This window comes from Aquila chrysaetos, chromosome 4, assembly GCF_900496995.4.
Source record: "Aquila chrysaetos chrysaetos chromosome 4, bAquChr1.4, whole genome shotgun sequence".
Classification (NCBI taxonomy): domain Eukaryota; kingdom Metazoa; phylum Chordata; class Aves; order Accipitriformes; family Accipitridae; genus Aquila; species Aquila chrysaetos.
The window spans coordinates 22082031-22098707 of record NC_044007.1 but is presented as its reverse complement, the minus strand read 5'-3'; the positions used below and the strand labels follow the sequence as shown (position 1 = coordinate 22098707).

The window sequence follows — 16677 nt, the reverse complement described above, 5'->3', positions numbered from 1 at the left end:
TACTGGAAAATGATTCTTAAACTAGTTAAAGTTAACCAGTTAAGTGAAATTAGTATTATTACTAGCTCATTTGCTGTGTTTGCTTTCATTTTAATGCAGTTACAAATAGTGTTAACTGAAAGTTAAGAAGCCTCTTTCTCAAAAGCATTCACCAATTCTGTTTGTTTAATGTTGAGATTTTCTACAAAGAAGAAATTGCTTACATATTTTTACTATTTTCCCTTCAAATGTACAAGTTGCTTTTCTATTCCTCTAAAATACACAAAATTAATTGGGTCTGATTTTACAGATAAAGGGGATATGAAGTATTTCAGCTTATCATTTCAGTCTTAGTTGTTCCAGGATTGACACTACTTACTGGTTTTATTGATACTTGAGTGCAATAACTAGCATAAACCTCTGACTGCATCCATAGAATCATAAATTAATTTGGCCTGGAAAGAACCTTGAAAAACTATCTGGTCTAACTCCCTACTTAAAGCAGGGCTTTGCTATTCCTCAGTAAATCTATTGATGATGAAACATATTTCAAAGAGTAAATCCCTATAGATATAGCTATATATGCTTTCTTTAAGCATTTTTATAGTTGTACCATGCCATCATGTGTTAGCATGATTAGATAGGTCTACAGCAGAATCACCAAAGTGACCGCGATGACATGCACAGATACCTAAGCAAGCTGTAAGCAACTGAGTTTCCGTAGCTGTAGCAGTCTGCGCATAGCAGTGTGGAGCACAATATGCCTGGGATCGCAGCTGAGTTCTCTGCTTTGTCTGCTTAGCTGACTTAGCTAGTAGAAGAGTAGCTCAGATACTGGCAGGTAACAGTTCAGTTGTGCCTGTGACTGTCATGTAGATATACCTGTAGTTACCACATACGCCACAGTGTAATGTGCGTGTGAATACATCATATGAGTGTGTGCATGTATGTGTATAGATATATGTACTACATATGTATAAAGCATGATAAAATATTACTGCAGCAAAAATATCTTGCTTTGCTTCATATTTTTGTTTATTTTGCAAGAGTACCTAAAAGCATTACGTTCCTGGCTTTTAAAAACTATAGCAGCAAATAATTTTGTATTAAGTTTCTTTATAGGTATAGATGAGTGATTTGGTGAGATATCCAGTCACCAGTTTATTTAGATATTTGGCAGTATACTGCTCCTTCCCATTTTCCCATTTTCCATTACAATACTTATGACTCAAATTTAGGTCTGCTTGGTACTAGAAATCTCAGTTGTTTGTAGACATGCTTATCTATGTTATGCTAACAGAGGATCTTGTGTCTGTGACTAAACAGCAAAGTTCCTATAGCTAGTAGAAGAATAACATGTCCAAGGATTGAAATCCAGCAGCCATCCACAGACACTGACAGGTATTACCATTGTGTATTAGCTGGAGTTTGAAATTACGATAATTAGAAAATGTATCGCTGTATTTTTCTTGTTCTGTGCTCAGTGTTTCTAGATGAAAAAAGATGCATTAGGAGCTGAATTGTAGTGTACTGTAATCCTACAGCAATTCTATTTTTATTTCTTCAGTTTTTTGTTACAAGAACAACCTAGTACTAAAATTGTGATTGGCATGATGTCATAGCTTGCTTTTTTAGTCTTGCACACAGTAAAAGAATTTAACATGGGCTTTCAAATAAACTGCTTTCAGTTATTTTTGGGAAAAAATAACTTTTATTTGTGTTGTAAGCTGTTATGATTGCTTACTGTTGAAAAATGTTCATCTCATAAGGCTTTCTCTATTCATAAGCTTAGATCAATGAATATATTCATTTCTTGAAAATTCTCCTTATTTGTTAAGAAAAGTAACAAATCTGAAAAATTAAAAATTAGAAATGGTTATTTTCTGCATTGGGAAAAGAGGTAGCTTTTGAAATTTCCAGGATATGAATATAGAACAATGCAGATAAATCAGTAGTTAAAACAAAATGTTGTAGCACCTTTGGTTAGATACTGTAGTTACTAGAGTTTACACTGGTACCTAAATAGTATGGGATTCTAATTCTAATTTTTGACGGGTTTGGAATATAAAATTAGATTGTGAATACTCAAAGAGCTTTTTGCATGGTGGCTTACAGAGAGCTGAACAGTTTCAGAGTGATAGGTGTGCTTGATTAAGAAGCAAAAGCTTACTGCTGTACTCTGTCCTCCATGTAGGGGAGAGTTATGCTGACAAGTCTCGTAGACTTTGACAGGGGAACAGGCCACCTACCATGCATGTTTTCCTTCACAAAGGTAGAAGGATGCTACAATAGGCAATACTAAGTGGAGGAGGTCACTATTTGACATTTCACTAACTGTATTTTTTGTAATGAAAAGTCTGTTAGCAAAGACAAACAGCTCTAGCATACATTAAAATATTATATGAGTGTTGAATGCTTTAACTTAGACTATTATATTTCCCTCTTTAAATATAAGTAATTCGTATGATATAAATTATAATGAGAAGAGAGGAAACTCATCTAGGTAACTTGGGAGCATAAGCCCTCAAGAATGTTACCTGAAAAGTTACAAACTTCTGTATTTAATTCACTGAGGTGTTTTAAAAACAACCCCTCCACACTTATGGCTTGATTGTGATATTAATGCATAGTTGTATACTGTGGTAGGTGAGGAGCTTCACTGCCCAAGCAGGTTATTGGAGTGATATATTTTCTATAAAAGGGACGGTTCATCTCTGAAGACCTGGATCATACAGCACATGTCTTTACTGTTAAAAGGACAAAAAAATATGTGAGGACAAAGAACAGACAGTAAAACCATCTGTTGAATTGTTCTTTATATGTGTACTATCTAAAACCACACAGTGAAGCTTCCAAGTGGAAGACTGTCAGTAAGCCTATATAGCTCTCCATTTGCTGCTGAGGGTACCGAGAGGTTTGCAGCATGTAGGCTGTAGCTTGAGGGTAACAACTCAGTTTCACCTCAGGGTTCAACTTAGTCTCAAATCCTTCAGTCTACAAAATGACAGTGGTGCCAACGCTTCATATAAATGCAAAAGGTTCACTGCCAAAATCCATGTTCTCCTTCACTTCTGGGAACGCCTGGTTGTCTTTCTACTTGAAATAATGCCAGCTGCAGATTGTGGCAAACTGAATATTTATTTTAACTACTGAATATGAAATTTCTGAGGCCTTTATCTCTTAGCATAGTAGTTAGCTATGGTGGCTCCATGATGATCCGCAGAATACAAAACCTGCCCACTAAGCCATTAATATTGATCCTAATCGTAAAAACGCCTTTCTGCCTTCTAATACAGGCAATGGGTCAGATCCCTAACATCCTAAAAAATACTTTTTGTACTACAGCTAAAGAGAATGAAGCCTTAGGAGTAACAAGTGAAAGAGGCTTAACTTCTCATCAAGTGTTTATGAGGATCATGTGGTTGCTACTCACCTGTCCTTCTGTATGTCCTGCTGGCTGTTGGAAGGAGAGAGAAATAGAAAAGAGAATGATACCTCTCACCGTATTGTTCAGTCCCTGCTGCTGTGTGCTCCAGCAGCCTCCCACTCACTGGCAGGAGAAGGGTTGTTCTAGCTCTCTGTGTGTGACAGACCCAAAGAAGAAAGTCTCTGTGGGCTCACTAATTTTCTAAATATGTGGGTAAACAAGGTAGGGGAGGGTTGTCTGTACCTTGGTCATATTCTCTTTTGTAATTTTGTTGAATTTAGGAATATTTTTTCTTGGAATTTATTCCCATAGTCTAAGAATTTATTCCCATGGTCATTTTTTTAACTACCATGCAGATGGCTGACACCTTCTCACCTTCCATAGCACTGAAACCTCTCTTAAACAGTTACCTAAAATAAGCAACATTCATATCAAAGCTAAGGTTGTGTTTCTTTGTCTATCCACAATGTAAAAGAAGCGAGACAGTGGATGTTTTTGCTGATGAAGCTTCCCATTCAGAAACAGAACTGATAGAAGAAGAAGTGAGGTAATTTTGTTGTGGTTTTGTGCCAGGCTCATTGTACTTTTCCTCCAATCTTTAGTGCCTCAGCTTATAATTACCATTATGTGTCTTACTGTGGTGTGTTTGCTTGTTAGGAGCTTATAGATGTAGGTTCATGGTGAATGGTATTCTGAACCTGTCTGTGGCAATTCCTTCGTACGCTCCAGGAGACCAGTTATTACCTCATGCAAGGCCTGAAGAGACATCCATTTTAATGAATCTTTTATCAACCCATTCAGCAAAGTTAGCCACCCTAGAGACAACTGTAGTCTGTCTCAATATGGTTTTTAGAAATAAAATGCTGTTAATAACATAAGACTCTTCATAATGAGGCTGTGGTATGTCTCTCTCTTTTTTGATACTAACTAAAATTCGGCTTCTTGTTACACTTAATCACCATCCAGTCACTCTTTGTATTAACTGACTTCATTGTAAAATGCATGACTTCGCTCAAGGAAAAGTCCTGAAGGATACATGTTCCCCATTTGTATTCTATAGCTGTTCAGTTACTCAAGGAGAGCTGGGAGGAGTGTGAATTTAATAAGTAGCTCCATCAGGGTATGGATTTTACTTTTAAAATTACCTTGATTTTATGTATTTTAGGATATAGCTAGCAAATATTACTCCTTGCAAACAGACCAATTACATTGTGAAAAAAGGTGGGGCTTGATTAATTTCTGAAAGTAATGGCATGATTAGTTGCCTAAGATAGTAGAACACCAGACTGCTTAATCAAGAAATCCTGTTTTACTCAGTCTAATTTCTCCCCATGGCATCTCTAATGCTAACTTCTTCCATTGCTGTTTTGGCACAGTTCTTTAGGCTGTAGGTCAGATTTTTTTTCTTACAAACCAAACTTTGTCTAGTTTGTGGAACCTCTGCAAGTACTTGTGGTGTTGTAGATTTTCATCCGACTACAGTCCAAGCACCGCATGTGAATCCATCACTGTAGCTTAGCCTGTATTTGACAGACATCCTGAGTCTAATAATACTTAACAGTGCTACATGGTAATTATAACATCTGGAATAAGAGTACTACCTCTAAAGATAATGCAGTCTGTAAAAATCTAGTCATGTGAGTGAAAATGCTCAATTAAACTGCACAACTCAATGAGTCCTTAGCTTTAGTGAGACTTAATATTATGTCATCTGTTCTTTTCCTCCAAGGTTGATGTATTAATTAACAAAATAACAAATTTTTAACCCGGAAATTGTCAGGAAACAGACTATTGCATGGATAGTCATTACTGAGACATTGGAAACATTTCAGCCCATTTACCAAGAGTATGGAGCAAGCCAAATCATACGTGTATAAAAAACCTCTATGTTATAAAGAAGCGAACTCAGATTTACCCCCCCACACCAAAAAAAAAAAAAGTACATAACAAAATAATTTGCTCCAAACCAGTATCATGCAGCATATTTTATAATTAATAGAAAAGTCAAAGGTCAACTGAGCTGCTTTTTGACTAACATTACAGGAATTGTGAAGCAGCAGATAGACAGCCATATCAAAGATCCAGATCAACAGAGCAACGTCCTATGCTAGAGCGGACCAACTCCCGCTCCCGATCCACAGAGCGTCCTGACTCAAACCTCATCAGGTCGATGCCTTCATTAATGACTGGAAGATCTGCCCCTCCTTCACCTGCCTTACCGAGGTGAAACAGACAAATCAATCAGACTAATCCCCTTCTGCCCTACCAGCTCACCATTTTATTTTCCCAGTAGCTAATTGGTATCGCCTCATCCTTAGCTGATCACTAGTAGCAATAGATACTAACCCTTTCAGTGCCAACACACTATTTATATTCTACTCTGGATATAATGGTGTGGCTGCCATTGCAAATTGTTTGCTAACAGTATTTAACTACATTTGTTTGTGATTTATCATTTATCAGGAATCCTGGATGGTTTCTCACATAAAGCACCTCATAACTATCATATTCTTCTCTTACAGTATGAGAAATTCTTTGTGTTCATCAGACATCGCTTATGGAACAACCATCATAACAACATCAAATGAAACTATTTTTTTTTAAAAAAAAAAGTTTCTTTAAATGGACTGTACTAACTTTGTCTATTAATTACCATTTTAACCACCATTTTCCCTGACTACATTTTACTGTGCCATAGTCTGTATTGTTCCTGTTTGAGTGCTATACTTTACTGATTGACATTTTGAAGATTTCTATACATTACTCTTAACTTAAATAAACATAATGCAATAAAAAGATGAGTACCTTTTGGTCTAGTTGATGTTCAGTAAAGCCTCTCCTTATTTTAGAACTGCAGAATACATTCTTTTGTTTTCTGAAAGTTAGAGTTAATAACATCAAATCCCCAGTGAGAGTTAGAGTCAAATACCAGTGTCTTTTCTCAGTTTATTACTTTGTTTAGACAAATCCCTGTAATCTCATTGCCACTCAATGGTAATTTAACCAAATACAAGCTTAGTAAAGATCATTGAATTTGACTTGTGGATAATATTATGTGTATGTGGGTATTATATCCACATGCACGTGAATATACACACAGTACATTTTCTGGCTTGACTGTGCAAAGAAGCATCTTATGGATGTTCAGCCTTAGTTCGGCTTTCTTTTATTCTTTTTCACAGAGAGATTTCTCTTTTTAATCAGGTCTTTTTCTGAAAAGATAATAGTTTCACTATGGGACTGCAAGGGTCCCAAGTGATCTAAAGCCTACTTAGTCATGTTATCAGTTCTTGATGGTATTTAAGGATGAATTTGTCATTTAATGGCTATGGTTTGTTTTGATATGTGTCTCATAGGTCACATCCTCGAACTGGGTCTGTTCAGACAAGTCCATCAAGTACTCCAATAGTAGGGCGAAGGGGCAGGCAGTTACCGCAGCTCCCACCAAAGGGGACGTTGGAGAGAAGTAAGTGTATGGTTTTCTCCTTAATCATGTTGCAAAGTTGCTCGTGAAGGTTGATTATATTCATTATTTTTCTTTTGGCATTACAGTTGAAATCTCTTGAGTTTTTGTGTACAGAATTAGGATCCAGTAGTAGTATTGTATTTTGTACTGTATTTTCTTCTATTATGTTTTAATATCTACAGTACTCTTGACTGAAATGACTCATCAGCAGTACAATAATCATCAACAGTGCAATACACACGAAAACAACATGGACTAACTATTAGCATAATCCTGTTCCTTTTGAACTCAATAGGTGTTTTGTCATTGACTTTGACAGGCACAGGAAGAGATCTTTTGTATGCTGTTTAGTGATAAAACCCTGGCTCTTTTGGGAGTTAGAAGCATAGCTGATCACTTGTGGGTTCACATGGAGTGTGTTATAGATTGCTAATATAAAAGCTCTCTAGCTCGAAACAGAAAGAGCAAGAAGAGAGGTAATAATCTTTAAAATAGGAAAGGTCAGTGAGATATTTCATGATTCATGTTTTACTGGTACTGTAATTGTGCTTACCTTTAATGTCTTATAAAAGCACTGGTCAATGGAGACATTTTCCAAAATGTTTAGAAACACAGGTATATAAACACATTTTTGATAGCAAATATATTTTCACCCTTCCACTTCTGCTAACTAAATGTGCTGTGCAAAATCAGTCTAAATGGCCATATACACTCCTTTTTTTTAATCCTTCTTAAGATGTATATTGTATCTTTTATAAAACTTCTGTTGTTTTTAACCCCTGTGCTTTGGTTCCCTTTTTTTGTTTGTTTGTTTGTTTTGTTTTTGTTACTTTCCCTAGACAATGGAGACAAGGAGATAGAATCTTATGAAGGTCTGTACATAAAGGAGGGTTTGTTTTTCACCTGAAAGCCTTTTTGAGAGGCTACATAGGGAAAAATAAACCCAACTGCAATTGATGTTACTTGATTGCACAGACATAGTCAGAATTATTGTCATAATTATTTAGTCTTTTTTATATTCAGGCCTGTGGCTCATAAATTGTACATGGTTCTACATGAAAAAAAGACATAATACTATCTAAATACAATCATCATTAGAAAAGTACCTAGACATGTACCCATTTTTAAATACCAAGGATTTATAGTGCAGCAAGTAAGAGTATTTCAGTTAACCTACGTATGTATGTACATTTTCAGGATTAGCACTTCAGTCTTATATTTAAATTTAAGCATTTGAGGCTATTTGACATGTTTAATGTTAGCCATGCATTTTATCAGACCAATGTTTTTATTGCAAATATGTTATAATGTTATACAGTTCCTGAATTAGTAGGTAATTTTCAAATAATATAGGAGCAAAAATTAATTGGATCAAGATAATCTTTCAAAAAGTTATAATACTTTCACTTAAAATTAAATCCCCTTATATTTTATACCATTAAAACCATTTAATTTGCTTAATAGCAAGCCACAAGATATCAATTGCAGTCCTTGGTTATACCACTGAGGGTCTATATGTAGTATTACTGTGTCATCAGACTTTTTAAATTTACTGTTTACAATGTTTACAGTGTTTATTTCCATTTTGGAAGCAAAACTTCATGAAAAGAAAACTCTGTTTTCTCAGATCATCACCCTAATATATTCATTTCTTTGTTGTCTTACATGTTGTGAAGTGCTTATATGAAGTACAGTCTAGATATGCCAGGAAATAATCACATCTAATCACATGACGTTTGCTGTCATTGCTGTATATGCTTTCATGTTTTACCAGTCTACCCTGCTCTTTGCTTAGTATATATCTATTTAGACTGTGAGCTCTTTAGGGCAGCAGTTGTGAAGTACTGCGTATTTTTACTGTGTTTGATTAGAGAGGGTAGCAGTCTTATTTAGATCCTAGGTTCTATAGAGAGAAATATAATAAACACAATAAAATAATTACTTTTTATAGGAGTGCTAGAATTGTTTGCTCTGGTAAGTACTGCTGGGACTTGAGGAACTCTGTTTTTACTTGAAGACTGAGTAATATTTTCCTGTACCTCTGTCTAGTCTTTTGGAAAATCTGGGTTATGGAAAATTGCCAAATCCACAGATACTGGAGTTTTAATATACAATCAAAGCATCATCAGTGACTCAAGATACAGTAACTAGATACGTTTCGTGTTGAATTTTACACATATAAATGTGGTAAGCATTGTAGTTAAAAACATAAACCATAGATACAGCTTTCACACAGTATTCTATAGAATATTCTGTCATGAATTAAGAGCTTGTATTCTAATAACAATATAGTTCTACTTTGAGGCTTTTCCTATCCTTCTTTAGCATTTTCTAATCCTTTTCTTTAAGGGGAATAATAATTTTCTTTAAAAGGAATAACACTCTACAAGAACAGCAGATTACCTAACTTCTGTCAGTAACAGAACGTAATTATGATTAATAGCAGGTTTTTTACTGTGGAGAATTGAATTTTACAAAAAGTTATTTTAACCAAATGAAGTACCAGTCTTAAAAACTGAAATTCAGTAGAATCAAAATTGCTGACTATAGTAGAAGGGGTTTATGTTATTATTTAACAAATAAAGCAGCAAGTAAACCTGAAAACTTGACAGACATTTGAGTAGATTTTGATATGTTATTATATGCCCTGGTGATAATCAAAACAGTTTTCTGTTGTTGGGAAGGCTATATGACCGTACCGGAAAATGTCATTGTCACAAAGTAGTCCTTTCTGTGATTATAGAAGCATATACTTGACTTAAATGAGAGAGGGAATTTTATATTGCATGGAAACATGCTGTGAATGTTAACCTTTCTGTATTTTGAAATCAAGGATTTTATTGTTGACTAGATTAAGTTAAAATCATACTGGAGAAAAGAGTTAATAAAAGATGCATTATAGACAAAAAGGAACTGGAAGTCATCTCAGTTTTGTAAAAGACAAGAAGAAAAATTGCTATGTTTCTAACTCCTACAGTAGTCTCATTTAGTCTGTATACATTTGAATAATCTGTATTTGTTACAAGGTTGAAACTGCATACCATTTCTTAAAATGTACTAGAAATGCAGGGAATCAAGTAGAAGTAAGGGAGTAATTTGCAGTTGGGGAGATTTTTTGTCACAGTACAGCGCTCAGTATAATGTGGGATATTGTGTGTTTATGGCTATGTGACTAGAACTGGAAGGGCGGGAATCTACAGGAAAAAAACCTCCAGGTAACTGCTTTCCAGATTAGGATCAGAATTAAAAGACATTGATTTGGGGTGATGTAGTTCAGTGAACTGTGTTATGTGGTTGCAGGTTTTTGCTCCAGGACAACTAGGTTTCCCCAGAATAATTTATTTCAGAATTCTTCAATAGCCAGAGAAGTTGGGGTTTTTTTGAGAAATCTAGCTGTGAGTAGCTATGAAGGACCATTTCTAACAGTAGTGTATTGACCTTTATATCTTTTTCTTAGTGTCCCACATGCTCAGTAGGAGAATATACATATACCATTAGCTACATTGCATTTACAGTCTCTTATGGTCATGACATTTTGGCTAATTTCTTAGCTTCCCACAGCTGTGTTGCTGCCAGTATCAGATTTACCCGTTCAGAAGAAAGACGGGGTCTCTCTAAAGTGCATGTCATTATCTTATCTAACCAGAATATAGCGTAAGTGCCTAAGCAGTTTGGGTTTTGCTTTAGACTTTGTTAGTTTAGTATATTTTCATGTTAGATGGCTGGAAAATAGTTCTGAAAAGAAGTCTGGGACCACTTAAGGTTTTCCTGGATTTTCACTACTGAAATGTCAGAAGACATTTTTTCAGCTGAACTTTTCCTTGTATATTTTTAAATTATGCTAGAGATAGAGATTTCTTGTTTCTAATGAACATTTGTAGAAAAACAATAGTATTAAATTAAACTTCTTTTTAGCAGTGAAATGGTTATGTACTCTTAAATGTTCTGTATTATTAGCACTATAGACAATAAGTGAATACTGGAATATTTATAGTTCTTAAAGGTTAACAAGATTTTTTAAATTTATATGTGGATATAATATATTTCTTTGTTCTTACTTGCCTTGCTAGAAGGAGGAACTCAATGACTGCTTGCTGCTGATTAAAATGGAACACCATAAAGTGCTCTCGAAAGCATTCAGTATTAGCCCTTTCAGTTGTTAATTACTAATCAGAGAGAGAGTATTTTTTCCTAATATAGATTTTTCCTTTTCCTCTTAAAAATCAACATAGCATTTTCTTTCTTCATCCCTACGAAAAAACCCCAACCATCCACCCAACCATAAAAATGAGAAAATTATGTCAAGCCAAACAAATGTAATAAAACCTTCAAGTATAAAAATGAAGTGCTCAGAAATTTACCAAATAGTAGAGCTCAGTGAGGATTTGCCCTTCTATTTATGCTCTATGGTACAGACTTTAATTACGTGACCTCATAATAATCTTGTGTCTTGGGAAAGTTATTTCAGAAGCTGTTAAAGCTGACATTAATGCTGATTAACTGTCCCCTCTTAACTTCAGGTATGGGTGATCTTATTCCAGAATAAAATTGTCTACAAATGGAATTAACAGGGGTAGTTGATTAGGTTTAATCAGGGATAGCTATCAGCCATGACTCCAGTTTTTATATCTCTCAGATACAATTACAAATCTTTAAAAAGAAAATATATATACTGTCAATTGTATTGTTGCTGCAACTCATGCAGTATGGAGTGCAAGTTACTGAGACACTCTGATGGTTGTGAAAACACAGATAATATTGACAGAAAGACATACTGCTTATTTTGAGGGTTTTTGTCTCATTCAGAATACAATTTCTCTGTTCAATGAGACATAATTTTGCAAAATTAGAAGGAATTTTATTGTCTGTTTTCCAGTGCTCTATCATAGTTTGGTGGGAGACAGAGGAAGACTTATAATGCAATTGCAGAGAACATGCATTCACACTGGTTGTAATTCTATCATACTCTGTCAGCTGTGATTTCACAGGTTTTTAAAAATATATGGCATACAGGTAGTTTGTTTTGTAAAAGGTGATTGATCACATGTATATAATATAGGGTAGGAACTTGGACTACCTTCAACTTGGCCTTGACGATGACTTAGTCAAACACAACAGTCTAAAAATTGAAGGTACATATCTTTGCACCCACCCACTTTTTGTGTGGATATTTCTGTGGTACTGACTGTATGATGTTAGACACCTTCATGCTTGCACAGGGTAGCTCGCATTATGTGCACTTGATGGGAAAGTAAGGAGAATAGCTTAGTTAACATCAGTAACAAGGCTGCCTTAGGATAATGCATGAATCTACCTTGGGGTTTTGATTTCAGCTAGGAATTTGAAAAAATATACCTTTGGGTTTTACTTGGGGATGCTTAGTTCACTCTCCTGAGAGGTGGCAGAGTCCTCAGCCCCTGAAGAATATGAAAATATTTTATTTGCATTAGTACAATTTCCACAGAAAAACTTGAACAAACATTACCTATAACACAGGGCTTAGGGTGCTTACTTGAAAGGTTCTGACCTTTCAAGGGAAGTAATGGTTCATAATTTTCTCTTGGATTGGCAAAAGGAGGAATTACACACCTCCTTCTTGATGCCAGTTGCAGGTCTTACGTCTAGGTCTGAGAGTACAAAGGGCATAAAGAAAAATGAGTAAGGAGTCATACAGCTGTGCTCATAATAGCTGATGTTTATTTATGTTTCAGGGTACCAACGTGCCAAGAACATTTTAGTTCAATTCTACTGGAATAGATTTTTTAAAGTCTTTGGCACACCTTCTATACATTCTTTTCTATGAGAGAAGGTTGACTGTATAGGTGGTGTCTGTGATGAATATTTTAATTGGAATTTTCAATGTCATGATTTCAACTGGAATTTAAATGACATGATTTTATCACACAGAATTATAGAGCAGAAATCTATGTAGAGATTAGTTTCCATTGCATTGGCTTTGATTATAGCCTAAATCACTCCCCCTAACAACAATAGCCTGTTAGAACAAGTAGTTTTAAAATTATTATTACATGCTAGCTAAACCTGAAGTCACATAATTCAATAAGCTATTTAGTTGCACATAAACCTATACAAGTAATGAGAGAACTAGAAAAAAATCTGGGAACAGAGAATACAAAAAATCAGTAAGTAATCAGAACCTGAACCTTGAAAAACTACAGGGTATTGCATCACATCAAAACAGTGTTTAATGAATAACAGACATTTAAATTAAAGCAGGCATATGGTAGACCAGTTATTCAGCTCAACACTACTATATCATTACTGTTGTTACCCTGGTATTAGATGAGCTTTGTCACAAGGGAAAGTTGTGGTTCTTTATTAATAGCATAAAAGAAATATATTTATGTTGCTTATCATTAACCGTATTGTCACCATTGTTTCCAACTATTTCAGTGTTCTCTAATATTTAGATATGCTCTAGGCGACTGTAGTTCCTGATGGAAAAGTGTCTTTCTTTCTGAATTCTAACTACTCTGAAATCCAGGTAAAAAGCATATTGTCTGGCAAATTGAGGATTTTTTTCCAAGCTGGAAAAACGTTTGCATTGTTTCTTCCACACTTATTAAGGTACTGAGTATGCCCACTTGCTTATGATTTATACACAATTTTAAATATGCTCTTCAAGAACAGAGGCTTGGACTTTTATTTCTAGAAAAACTAAAGTAAATCCAAGCAGAAGATGCCTTTAAACCAATTGTCTACCAATACATGTCTGCTTTCTCTGCTTTGGCACTTATTGTCTGCTTCCCAGTGCTTTGATAATTTAATAAGAAATTGGCAACAAGGGATATTAAGGGCTGCATATGACCATCATTACTTGCAGACGGATCTCATTGGAGTAAACCAGAGCTATTAATGAAAATAACACAAGGATTTATTTAATCTCTGATTCACTCAAAAAATAATTTATGCCACAGACTGAGGGTTTATATGTTATTGTGAATGTCTTTTGTTTGATGTTTATCTTTTATTTGAACAGCGTGTAACAAAGCATGCATGTTTTTGTCTTGCTTTTTTCCCCCTGTCATACCTTGCTTATACAAATGCAGCAGGAGATGAAGAAAACAAGCATACTGGAGTTCAGGAATCAGAGGTCAAGGCAGGTCTGTCTGACCACAAGTGCCTATGTCCTTTAGAAACATTTTCCCCTGAGCATGTAGGGAAGCTTTACCAGCCAGCTTGTAAAGATATTAAAAGTCAAAATCCAGATAATAATTATACAATTTTATGTAAGAACAAGACAAAGAAATTCAATATAGCATAGTTTATTTATCAGTTTGTGAATGCTTAAAATAGTTCAACCTGCAAAAAATCACTTATTTTTTTCACTTTTTTTTATCCCTCTTTATGAAACTACTCTGTCACTATGATCAAATTACAGCCTTAGGAGATCTGGGAGGACACCCCTTAGATGTGGTACCCTCTACTTTGCATTTATACTTTTTACAAGCAGGGAAAGTAAACATTATTGTATCATGACACTTTTTTTTCCCCAGTTTGTGTAGGAGGACTGATGATGCTGAACAAAAATAGTAGGAAACTGCATTACATGGAAATACTTTTAAAATTTTGTATAATGTCCCTCATCCTGCTTGGAAGACAGTTCACTTGGTAGAAAAAGGAAGTTATTGTGATGAGAACTGATAGATGATGATCAAATCAATCGGATGCAAATATTTTTTCAACTCAAATGCCATGTGATTAAAATAAACAACTTTACCTTCTAATTTCAGAAAACACAGACTGTACAGGTTCAAAGACATGCAGAGATCTATAAACCTTTTCAACCACCATTTTTCTGCTCTTAAGATTCTTTCTCAAAGGAAGACTCATGAAAGCATAAATGTGCATTTACATGCACTGTTAATAGGTTACATTCTGTTATCCCTGTTAATAATTGTCTGTGACAATATGTCAGCTGTGGTGGATGCGGAAGAGCAGCACAGACAAGCTTTTCTGGCTATAAATATTTGGGGCCAGACCAATGGTAAACTTAGCTGCCTGAAAGTAGGCAGTGTGGTACATACCTCAAGGCCTGTGGAATGAAGCCCAGAGAAGGGTAATGCACTGAGGGTATTACTGCAGTTACGTGGAGAGAAATAAGTGCTCCAGAAGGGTGGCCCAGAAAAATGACAAGCTAAGCAAGAAACAAATTTAGTACTAGCTGGTAGGAAAAATTACTAGCTACACATAAGTATGGCTAAAATGCCATCCCTACTTAAAAGTGTAAGTGCCTGCATCACAGTTTATTTGGAATCTTGTGTCCTGGACCCTATTCCCATTGTTATTTAAGGGAAGAAAATCTGGATCACTATTTTCTTCTTAAAACAAAGTCAGGAATAATCACTGTGGTAGGACTCATTACTTGTTCAGAAATCTGGATGCTAGAGTAATTTCAAGATTTGGGAGCTGGAAAGAGGATTTTTTTTTTTTTAATTTAGTTCTCACTTAAGCACCCAAAGTGTTCTTTAAGATCTTTGCCTTCCCATTTTTCATTATAGAACAGTTTACATTTTTCTTGCTTTTGTTATGGTTTTGTCTCTAAGTGTGTATTTTTCACTGGTGTGTGTACTCTGTGCTATTCACTCTGTGTGTTTTGTGATAACTCAAGCATAGTGCATGGAATTGTGCTAACATAGTCTGCAAAATATTTGTGTGTGCTATAGTTACGTTGTTCATCATAGTAGCTGTTCCAATTGTTAATCATTGTTGTCTGTTTTTAATGTTATAAAGATGATGAGGAAAAACATCAAGACCCACCTGTTAATGGGCGAAAAGGCAAGTTGATGATGATATTGCTAGTGACTTGTGGGTGCTTGAGAAATTTTGCTTATTTTTTGCTGCATGTGTGTGTTGCTTAGTTCTACTAGCTCAAAATTAGCAAGTTCATGTATGTTCAATTTTAATGTGTTGTTTTACTTCTTGCACTTAAAATAATTTTTTTCACCTGTGGTTTTAAAAATCTTTCTTGGAATCAAAAGCTCCAGATTTTTTTTTTTTTACAGCTAACTGTATTACTGAAGATGTAGTTTACACCACCTAGATACGTGATCACGTTGCCTATTTAGAACTAGTGGAATTGTTTCTGTACTTTTGCTCATTTAGGAATTCCCAGTCTGCCGTGCCCTATGAGACCGAGTACAGTTTGCAGACATCTACAAAATTGCCGTCTTGCACTTTTTACCATGTCTATATACTTGTATGTCACTTGGCTGTATATTTTACAACTTTGGCACATTTTTGCTAGTCACAGGAGAGCTGGACCATTTTAGTTAGCATATACTGGTAGAGAAAGGCTTATGTTATTAGCAATCATCTCTATTGTCTAGTTCGTATTATGTTTGATATTCTTTTCTATTTCAAATGCTATAGAAATAAGTTAATTCAAAGCACTGAAATGTTAACATGGAGATTTAGATTTATTATCTAAAAATAGAACAGGAAAGTTGCAATGAACAACCACAGCTTATTTTGAAGTTTTATTCCCGTTCATGCTTCTAAATTGCTTTGATAATTTTGAAGAAATCTGTTATTATTTTTCCAGGTACTTCTAAAGCCATATTACATTTAGACTTTGTCGCATCAGTGTCTTCTGCCAGTGAATGAAATATCATCTAGATAGTGCCTTGGCTTTATTAAAATTTGGATATTCACTCTTACACTTCCACCTCTACCAGGAGCCCATGTGGGGAATAGCCCCAGTTACACTATTATAGGTTATTCCTAGCTTTCTCCTCCCTAAAATAAGTTAGCAGAGGGAATACAGGTATCAGGAGAGCAGGGA

At 35.1% G+C, this 16677-nt stretch overlaps 1 protein-coding gene across 50 annotated transcripts in view; it reads left to right on the top strand.

Moving 5' to 3' along the window:
* Window positions 1-16677, top strand: part of RIMS2 (regulating synaptic membrane exocytosis 2) — a 486153-nt gene that overhangs the window by 341544 nt on the left and 127932 nt on the right. For 34 of the 50 annotated variants that reach the window (XM_030011022.2, XM_030011023.2, XM_030011017.2 and 31 more), the window contains 7 exons: window positions 1306-1380; window positions 3882-3953; window positions 5450-5629; window positions 6763-6872; window positions 7712-7744; window positions 13943-13996; window positions 15627-15671. In XM_030011022.2, the coding sequence (XP_029866882.1) occupies window positions 1306-1380; window positions 3882-3953; window positions 5450-5629; window positions 6763-6872; window positions 7712-7744; window positions 13943-13996; window positions 15627-15671 (569 nt within the window). The remainder of the gene's footprint in view (window positions 1-1305; window positions 1381-3881; window positions 3954-5449; window positions 5630-6762; window positions 6873-7711; window positions 7745-13942; window positions 13997-15626; window positions 15672-16677) is intronic. The other 16 variants (XM_030011029.2, XM_041122999.1, XM_041122998.1 and 13 more) reach the window with 8 other exon arrangements.